Raw genomic sequence first — 10,347 nt, forward strand, 5'->3', positions numbered from 1 at the left:
CCTTGTGAAGGTGCAGAGGGAGACAGGGAAGTAGAGACAGATCGACCTTGGGCCCGCCCGACCTCCCAAGGCTTGTGCCGTATCCCGTAATAAGCCACTAGCTACTTACAAATTTGGCTTGGTTTACAAGTAGTTGAAAAGTCATGGACTCTTATTATTACCTTTTACGTTTCATGAATCTTCATATGTTTTCTACAAATAACAAACGCCGATAAGAGAAAGCGATCAACTACAGTAGTACGTTCAAGTAAGAACACAAAGAAAGAGAGGTAAGAGATGAGGGATGGAAGTGTTGGTTTCACTGAAGTAGTTGATCTTGAAAACGATGATCTTCTCTTCATTCCCATTACATCCAGAGGAAACAACAAGAAGGATGCAATCTCAGTGGAAAATTACAAACAAGACAGAGGCAAGGCGCCCCTCCATGGAAAATCCAAGCGAGTTATTGATCTTTCACTGGAAGAAGAAGATGATGGTGAAGTACAAGAGATAAACGTTCAACCAATTAGAAAGAAACCCTTCAGGTATCCTTCTGTAACTGATACTGGGGAATCATCTAACTTCAAAGATACTACGTTTACCTGTGAAATATGCGTTGATACCAAGTCTCAAGACCAGTCTTTTAGCATAAACGGTTGCACACACTCCTACTGTTCTGACTGCATGGCAAAGTATGTGGGGTCGAAGATTCAAGACAATGTTATTACGATCAAGTGCCCTGAATCAAATTGCTCGGGAGTGCTAGAACTTGAATTCTGTCGATCAATTTTACCAAAAGAAGTGTATGATAGGTGGGGTAATGCTCTATGTGAGTCATTGATCCTTGGTGCATAAGTTTTACTGTCCTTTTCGAGGACTGCTCGGCTCTCTTGATTAATGATGGAGGGATGGCTGTTAAAGAGTCCGAGTGTCCACATTGCCGAAGAATGTTCTGCGCCCAATGTAAGGTACCTTGGCATTATGGAATTGGTTGTGAAGAATTTCAGAAATTGAAAGGGGGTGGTGAAAGTGGAAAAGAAGATATCATGTTGATGCAGCTTGCTAAGGAGAGTAACTGGCAGAGGTGTCCTAAGTGCAACTTCTTTGTGGAGAGATCCACGGGTTGCAATGTAATGAGATGCAGGTATGTCATCTAAATTTGTACATATTACATGTGTTGAATTTACATTTGAGAATAATGTGCCTAATACATGTTTCATCAAAAAATGAATGCTAATTCTTTTACATGTCCAATTACTGGTGGAATTTCTTTGCTTATTATAACGAGGGCTTGAGAGAAGACTTTAGTAGACGCTTTTTTGAAATCTATCTTTCATGGAATATATGGAGATATGAGTCACAACCTTGTATTCAAACGGTCCATATAGCTTCCTGTCACAGATAATCCCATTTAAGATTCTTTTGTTCAAATGGGTTTCTGATTTTTGAAGTGCATATTGTGAAAAGGGAAAGAGGGTTGCGAGTACTATGTATGGTGATGGTTTGCCTATTCTATCTTGATATGGCCACTACGACTCTAGAGGTATAGAACACGCTTATATCGATTAGTCGATGTTTGGACTGTTGATTCCTACATTATCTATTCTCTCAAGCCAGGGACCAAAATTTGGACTCTGTATCATTTCTTTTTCTTTAAAGATTTTCAAGGTACACTGAGCAAATTAGGATGTTATTTTTTTCGTACAACCTAAATTTAAATAGTTTGCTAGCTTTTGTGTGTACTGGTAATTTGTTGCCAAATGTAAAAAGATATGGACCTAGAAGTGGCTGATGTGACCTGATTATTTGTGAGTTTAGTGAACTAATTCAAATGATTATGTAAGTTGATGTGTGCTCGCTCCTTCCTCATCCCTTCGTGATTTCTAAATTGCATGTCAGTTGGAATGACCAAGTGTACAATCACTCGTGTGGTGGTCGTGTTATGGAATACCCTGCTTATAGTATGTGATCCAGCTAGGAACCTTACCTAGCGTCATACTTTTTTTCGCTGTCATTCAGTTAGCAAACGTACGATTAACTGGTTTTACAGTGTGATTCTAATGTTTCTCTTCTCCTGCTCTATACATTGGGTCGCAGGTGTGGGCTTTCTTTCTGTTACGTCTGTGGATCTCCATTTGACAGGGACAAACAACACATCTCCTGCCTTAGGTATCAATCGTTGATCATTTTCTTCTACTTCAACATCACTAATCACATTTACCTAACGTGATCTGCTACTGATATACGTGTAAACTACTGAGTTAGTAAGTTCTAGTAGTTGACATATATTCAAATTTGAGTTGAGTTCAATTAAGATATTACAATCCACTTGGGACACCACAGACACAGAATTTAAAATGACACTCAGATCATTATCCTTTAAAGAGAAAACTCTGAGTCACCACTCATTGTTTTGAAAAACAACTACTAGATTAACTCAGTGAGAATATGAAATAGTTTTTGGAAAAGCTTTTTCGCAATGAGTATTACTAATGACAGATCACTAAAACAAAATGTGCGACTCTGGACAGATCAGGGTGTACATCAACGGCGCTTCTTTTTTATGTGCTTGTTAGGCTTTGCTGTTTTGACTAACACTGATATTTGGTTTGTTACTGCAAAAACAAAAAATTCGGCTCTGGACATGCGAAAACCAGAGCCATTCCCAAAGGTAAAGCCTACACTTAATGACAAGACTTGAGGAAGCTTTAACTCTCGGAAGACTATATAAATTCAATGCCTTAGCAAATGAAATCATACTTGCAAGTTACAATTGCCTAGACACCAAGGATGATCCTCAGATTGTACTATGTTTTGTTATTTTGACTAATTCTGGTAATTGTCTTACTACAGGAGGGATATACAGAATGCAAACTTAAGATTCTGGACAGGCAGAAGCCAAAGCAATAACCCAATGTTAGACCCTACAAACTTAAAAAGAGTTTAGACATTCAACAGACTATTGTTAGCGCCTTAGCACAAAGTGACACCATATTTTCAATGCTTGTTTTGTAATTCTGGAATTTGTTTTACTACAGGTTACTACAAACTACAAACTTCGGACTCCGGACAGGTGGAATCCAGAGGCACGCCCAAAGGTTAAACCCCGCACTGGACAGAGTTGAAGAAAATTTTCACTTTCAGCAAAGGTATAGTCAGCGCTTTAGCAAACAATGAGACAATACTTACAAATGCCTATTCGTCAAGGACGATTCTCATATCGTACTGGCTTTGATACTTTGAATAGTTCTGATTTTTTTTTTACTAGAGTTACCGATGCCACAAACTTCCGACTCTGAAGAGGCGCATGCCAATTCTATCAAATATTAGACCTTGCACTACATAGACTTAGAAAAACATCAAGGCTTGTTTCTAAGTCTATATATATTTAGAGACTATTTTTAGAGGCCTTGGTAAACATATGGTAGACAATGTCAGTGAGAATATGAGTTAGTTTCCATAGAAGTTTTTTTTTTTTTTTTTTTTTTTTTTTTCTAAAGACAAGTACTACTGGATAGCTGGCCTGTGCATCTTGGACGATCCTATTAATGCTATTTTGGCTTGGTAAGGAAAGGTTAGGCCTATACTTAATAAACTTAAAGAAAACTTCAATTCTCGGCAGCCTATAGTCAACACTTACCAAACAGCGAGAAAATACCTACAAATGCCAGAACGTCAGAGATGATCCTCGAATTATACTAGAGTTTGCTACTTTGTTTAGTTTTGGTATTTGTTTTACTAGTGGACATTACCGAGGTACACAAACTTACTCAGGAGAGGCGGAAGCAAAAGCCATGCCCAAAGGCAAGACTGCACTTAATAGAACTGAAAAAAGTTAATACTTTTAGACGATAGAATGCGCCTTAACAAACAGCAAGACTGTACTTACAAATGCCTTTACATCAAAGATGGTCGGCCATATTTTACTTTGCTTGATATTTCTTCTAATTTTGGTACTTGTTTGACAACAGGTTACCACAAAACACAAACTTCGAACTCCAGACAGGAGGAGGGCGGAGAGGTGGGGACAGGTTAGATCCCGCACTAGACAGAGTTAGTTGAAGAAACTTTTTACTTTCAGCAGACTATAGCCGACGCCTTAGACTATAACAACGATACAATACTTTAAAATGCCTATTCGTCCAGGACAGTGCTCATGCTGTACCGGGCTTTGATATTTTGACTAGTTCTGGTATTTGTTGAACTATAGGTTTCCACATAAAGTCCTCCAAAGCTGTGCTCAAATATTTGTTATATTTTCAACAGACTGTAGTTAGAGTCCTAATTGGCAAACAGTGAAGGAGGAATACGTACAAATGTCTTGTCAAGGACTATGGTCACATTTGTCTAGTCTTCAGTATTTGTCTAATTCTTGTCTTTGTTTTACTGCAGGTTCGATATGAACACAGTCCAAGGCCAAAGTCATACCCAGAGGTTAGACCCCACACTGAAGCTTTCTATTCCCTCGAATAATGTTTTACTACAGCTTTGCTAGGCTTTGCTATTCCCTCGATTAATGTTTTACTACAGCTTTGCACGGAACACAAACTTTGGATCCTTGACAGGCGGAAGCCAGAGCTTTGCCCGAAGGTTAGACCTTGCACCAAATAGGATTATGGAAATCTCGACAAGTTTTAGTTATATCTGGCAAACATTGAGACAATACTTACATATGCCTCTAGTCCTCTACGTCCTTGAATGGTCATAATAATGTGCTAAGATGTATTAGTTGTTTAAACGGATTCATTATTTATATCATTACAGGTTACCACATATCATTAATATAGGACTCCGGACAAGTGGAAGCCAGAGTCCTGCCTTCACACTAACCGGAGCTGAAGAGACTTTCGACTTTCAACAAGCTAGGTAGGATCAGCTTCTTAACAAACAACGAGACAAATACTTGTAAATGCCTATACGGAAAGATGACCCTCGTGTTGTGCCAGGCTTTGCTATTTGACTGATTCTGGTATTTGTTTTACTACAGGTTCCCACAGAACATGAACTTCAGATCTCGACAAGTGAAATCCAGAGCCATGCCGAAAGGTTAGACCCTGCATTAGATCATTGAATTAATTACTCACAGTACACACAAATGCCTCGTGCTCAAGAATAACCCGCGTATGTGCTAGGCTTTGTTATTTTGACAAGTTTTTATTTTTATTTTTCCTTTTATCTTCAGATTATTACAAAGCTTAATAGTTGGATCGTGGACTGGCAAAAGCCAAACTATGCCCAAAGGTTAGATCCTACAAAGAGTAGATAGACTTGAAGAATGACTAACTATAGCCAGAGACTTGGTGATTTCACTATTGACTACTTCTGGTGTTTGTTTTAATGTAGATTACCACAAAATGTAAACACACTGGATCCTAGCCAGGAAGAAGCCAAAACGGACAGGAAGAAAGCTTTATTAGAGCATTGTTTGAGCCTTCGTACATAATGGAAGGAAACATTTTTGCTTAGACGCTTTTCTGAATTACTATATCTTCTATTTTGTTCTGAGGGACTTTATGCTGTTGCACATTTTCTAGTTGCAAGAGATCGGTCTGGGTCTCCTGTTTTATGTATGGGATATCAATCTACGCCTTAAAACTGATCCTTGGCGAATATGCTGGGACAATGAGCGTCTAGAGGATATTTTCTTCTGTGTTTTTCTCCCTACCTACTCCAAGGGTGGAAAAAGTTGTTGCCATGGATTTGCAACAAAGGACTTCTGAGTTATGAGAATGCATCGAGTTTCTTTATTCTTAATTATGCAAAGGGTCAGTTATTCATAACATAGGTGCTCACTTCTTATCAAGACGCAGTCTTTAGTTCATAAAGTGAACTCAGACCTGGGATAACAAGCTCACTTTCTAAGCAGTCTCTATTTTTAACTTGATCTGGGAAAGAGAAAAAAAAAATGCTTGGAATGAACCGGGTAAGCAAGGAGCCCAGGACCATAGTCAGCCAGTTGAGTTGGTGCGCAGAGAAGTTAAAGCTCAATTACCCTACGTGATGACTTGCTCGAGCATGCAGTTAAGGATATCCTGCAGGAGTGCAGGGTGGGCTCAGAAATGCACTGTTTTACTTCACTCAGGTTGAACTCTGTCTAACTATGACGAAAAGGGAAGAGAGTTGTCTGCTTTTTGGTAAATGAGTTTGGAATATATGCATATTTCACAAACTCTCATTGCGTTTGGTTAACTTCTAGATAAATCCCTAGAGAGTCTTACTCAATTGGTTGATCTGACACTGAATGAGTAACAAATTAGGCGGTTGTTTGCCTGTTTCTTTACCGGATCACAGACGTGCTTGCTCAAAAGAGAATAACGAGGGAAAAGCAGGAGAGGTTGCAAATTCGCTATGTATACTTAAAGCATCGAACATGGGCTCCTCAAGTCAAATCAACCACATTGGCATGAGATAAGGCTCTACATACTAAATAGTTCACGTACTAATATAATTAACAGAGTCAGAAATCATCAGTATCTCATATCACATGAAGCATTCGTAATCCATACATAACATTCCCACATAAACTTAAAGTCCTGAAATTACTGGAAAGCAAAAAACGGCATCTATGTACTGCTCTCATAAAATTTAAACAGATTAGAACTCGTCATCCATGGCTGAGGCTTATATCTCCTCGTTGATATCCATCTCCATAACCATTTAACCAGATACCTGCAAGGCTGCCAACAAAAACATAGGAAAGGAGAGACAATTCTCAATACAGCATAACTAACATACTGAACACAGTGACATTTAGCAAAAGGATTCAGTAGGTAAAATTTACTAACATGAAGTCTTCTTATTTACACACGGAGACTGCAAGCAGGAGACTCTTCAGAAGATACCCCCAACCATCTGGGGTAAATCTTCGAAGCTCCAAAGATCCAGTGAGCTCCCACCATTCAGAGTAGCATCCCCACTGAATAGGCTATCCATTGAACCATCCCAGCTTCCCTCAAGATATGGGATTTGAAGAAACTTCATCTGAGACTCAAAAGCAGATAGCTCTTCACAAAGATTCTTGGCTGTATTTCCCTCAACTGGCATGGGAATCTCAGAATTGGTCTTTTGTTTCTTACTTGGGTTAGCATCTTCCATGAATTCAGCATGCTCATTACTTTCTATAACAGTTGAGAGGACAGATGTTGTTTCCGGAGTCTTAGGTTCCTGGTTTCCCCATCCAAAGTCGGAACAATTGAGAGAGTTGCTCCCTTGATCCGAAGTAAAACACAACGTGCCTCCATCAGAAGGAGTAAAAGTTTGATCTTTCATTGAAACGAAAAACTCTGACCCCATAAGTAGGGGTTTCTCTTCCACAAACCCAAGAGAGTCATCACTCGAGTAGTTCATCAAACTAAAATCCTGATTAAACACTGGCCTCTCCAAGGTGTGGTTGGCTGTAGGCAGTGCTTTCTGTGGATTTGCTTTCACAGCGCGAGCGGGGGAATTCTTGTGTTCAGGGAAATTAACCTTAGCTTTGTTTCCACGGATCCTGCGTGCCTCAGCATCATAAGCTCTTGCAGCTTCTTCAGCAGTGTTGAAGGTCCCAAGCCACACCCTAACACCCTTCCTGGGGTCCCTGATCTCTGCTGCCCATTTCCCCCATGGACGCTGTCGGATACCTCTGTACTGATTCTTCCTTTTCCTCTTTGCGGACTTGTCAGCAGGTCCATTGAATTCCACACTTTTAACAGTAGCAGATGTATCTGCAAAATCAAAACAAATTCATATACCAAACACCCTTCCTTCTTACAAAACAAACTGCTAGCCCATAACAATGAATTAAGATCAGAACAGTATCTTTTTTTTAAACAATTGCAATATTTGAAAATTATAATCTGAAAATTGATATAAAATTGAAGCAAAACAGAAAAGTTTCATTCTTTCCAGTTACCCAGATCACATAATAGCAAAAGAAAGCAATCTTAGTATATAAAATGAAGATTACCCTGAGATTTGGGATTAAAGGAAAAGGGGTTGTTAAAAAAGTGATCCTCATCAGTATCAGAGCCATCCTTAAATCCTTGAAAATCAGCCTCGAAATCATAACCATCAACATGATGAATAAACTCAGAACGTTTTGGTTTGGAGTATGAAGTAGTAGTAGTAGACTTATTTGGTTTGTTGAGTTGAGGAGGCCATAAGTAATCAGCAGTGAGTCGACGAGATCGACTGGTTGGTATGAAATCAGATATAATTGCTCCACCACACATGTTTATTTTCTGAAGAAGATGATTGTGAAAAATATTTGGTTGGGTTTATAATAAGGCCTTAGGTGAATGAATGAGCACAGAAACAAAGAAAAGAAAAGAAAGGACACTGACCGATGACACTAATAAGACAGATACTTTGTCCTTTTTTTTTTGTTTTTAAATGTATAAATTTACCATATCGCCCCTTCATTTAACTTTATTTCACTCCTAGTTATTTTTGGATGTGATTATTAAGGCTTGGTTTGTCCATTCGTTCTATTATATTGTTAAATCACTGTTATCGCGTACTAATAATCTTTTAATGAGTAACAATGGTCAATATTTTTGGTAGCTTGGAGAAGATTCTTGGGTAAATCACTTCTTGTATTGTTCCACGTGATAAATAAAAAAAGTTAAATTCATTCAAATTCTTATACCCTATATATGGACAGATCGAGCATTATTATTACCTACTAACATAGCTTCATCCCTACAAAGTGCGATTTCACCTATTTTTGAATTTTGACTGATCGCCTTTGGTGACTTGGAGTGTGGAAGATTTGATCAACCATAGGCAAATATATCTATGATACATTAGGCTGGGTGCAATGGCTCTGCATTCCCTTAAAATCGGTGGGAGTTGTGGTGGTTTTCTCTTCTTATTTATATATAACTCTTTATGTATAGAGAGTATGATTGAGGAATGAAGAGTGCATTCCATACGAGTTGAAATGACGTGGTTTGTAAAAATCCAAACGGCACCACTTGAAGTGGTGTGAAATGTAAAATATAATTTCATACGACACGATTTGAAGTGGAGTGGTTTACGAAATGTCCCCACCAAACCACATACTAATTATGAGAACAACGAATTACTACATTACCCATACTATTTCTATTTTATTACGGATGTATCATCTTTTGCTAGTTATGTTGAAGAGGGCGCAGGGGCAGTTTTGTCTTTTGCAAAATTTGGGTTTCTATTCTACGCCATTTGAAGAGGCGCCGAATGGTTTCAATTTTTTTTTTTTTTGGTTTTCATTCCGCGCTAGTCGAAATGGCGTTGAAAAAAACTTGGGTTTCAAACCACGCCAGTTCAAGTGGCGTAGGATTGTTCACACTATTGATTCAACAAAACCTACTCTCTATCCGTATAACACTGTTTTTTGGAGGGATAGAGATAGAGAGTGGCAGGCCATTAGACTCAGCCTTAGTCCATTAGTGTATATAGTACAACATCTCTGATTTTGAACTTAAGATTGTCATATTTTAGAAGAGAAGCGATTTATGGTTAAATGAGAAATGAAAAAGGAAAAAACAATATATAACTTGGAATTTACATCTCTAATGGGTGTAAAATTACACCTTCACATACATGCCATTAGATTTTACATCTTTTCACTACACACTAATGTATAGAATGAATATATCAACACTTGATATATATGGTTCTCAATGGAAAAAATTTGGATTTTAAAACTCGGGTATCACTTAGAATTAAAGAGAGACGTCACTCTCTAAGTGCATCCCGAGTTTCAAAATCACAAGTCGGCAGTTTGAGGTAAGAGGTAACTCCAAGTGACACTTAGACACATATTTTAATTTAAACTCACGCGTAATTTCAAGTGACACCCGAGCCTTTTACCAATTTGTATATGGGTTGATAATTCCCCATAATATGCCATTGAGAAGTTTATACATATTATCTACACCATACAGTTTACATCTCTATTGGAAATGTATTTTTGAGATTGGGTATAACACTCCGTTTTTTTATATTTTCCTAGTACAATAAATAATAAAAATAATAATAATAGATAAAATAAAAACGGATAAAAATTAGTGGAGATAGGAAAGGTAAAGAAATAAATATTCATTCATGTTTTTGGGGGTTTTAAAAAAAAAGGACACATAGAGGAGTTTACACAGGAGTTCACACGAAGAGTTTTTTTTTAACATAGAGAGAGTTTTACACATAGAGGAGAAGAGATGCTTCTTGCTGGAGATCTACTGATAGCTGATAGCAGGAGCGTATCACGAGTGAGTAGATTTTTTTTATCTTTCACTGAACCTAGATTTTTACGTCTGTTTAAAAACTTTACTGTCAAATATATAAGGTTTTTGTTCATTATTTTTCTACTCAGTCTCTTCAATGCCTATTCTACGTGTTGTAGAATTG

General features: G+C 37.9%; 2 protein-coding genes across 2 annotated transcripts; one reads left to right on the plus strand and one right to left on the minus strand.

Annotated features, from left to right (window-relative positions):
- Window positions 1-154: 154 nt before the first annotated feature.
- LOC147519175 (uncharacterized) lies at window positions 155-5,510 on the plus strand. The gene is given in 13 exon segments (XM_086590854.1): window positions 155-830; window positions 832-853; window positions 855-1,123; window positions 2,077-2,148; window positions 2,833-2,895; window positions 3,018-3,128; window positions 3,951-4,010; window positions 4,372-4,413; window positions 4,510-4,569; window positions 4,744-4,845; window positions 4,967-5,025; window positions 5,162-5,220; window positions 5,323-5,510. Coding segments are annotated over 12 exon segments (1,431 nt in total). The 5' UTR covers window positions 155-276; the 3' UTR covers window positions 5,179-5,220; window positions 5,323-5,510.
- A 917-nt stretch (window positions 5,511-6,427) lies between these two features.
- On the minus strand, window positions 6,428-8,322 carry LOC147519176 (ethylene-responsive transcription factor RAP2-12-like). Its single transcript, XM_086590856.1, has 3 exons — window positions 7,925-8,322; window positions 6,765-7,682; window positions 6,428-6,656 (listed from the first exon to the last, which is right to left on the minus strand). Exons 1-2 carry the CDS (start codon window positions 8,187-8,189, stop codon window positions 6,811-6,813), a joined length of 1,137 nt encoding a protein of 378 aa, XP_086446982.1. The 5' UTR covers window positions 8,190-8,322; the 3' UTR covers window positions 6,428-6,656; window positions 6,765-6,810.
- Window positions 8,323-10,347: the final 2,025 nt, after the last annotated feature.

This window comes from Coptis chinensis, chromosome 2 (genome assembly GCF_015680905.1).
Source record: "Coptis chinensis isolate HL-2020 chromosome 2, ASM1568090v1, whole genome shotgun sequence".
Taxonomy (NCBI): domain Eukaryota; kingdom Viridiplantae; phylum Streptophyta; class Magnoliopsida; order Ranunculales; family Ranunculaceae; genus Coptis; species Coptis chinensis.

Bases quoted from the DNA above. Each gene is read 5' to 3' on its own strand.
- LOC147519176 (XM_086590856.1), bottom strand. From the start codon at position 8,189: ATGTGTGGTGGAGCAATTATATCTGATTTCATACCAACCAGTCGATCT. The intron at 7,683-7,924 runs GTAATCTTCATT...TTGATTTTGCAG, and splicing joins CTTTAATCCCAAATCTCAGG to ATACATCTGCTACTGTTAAA.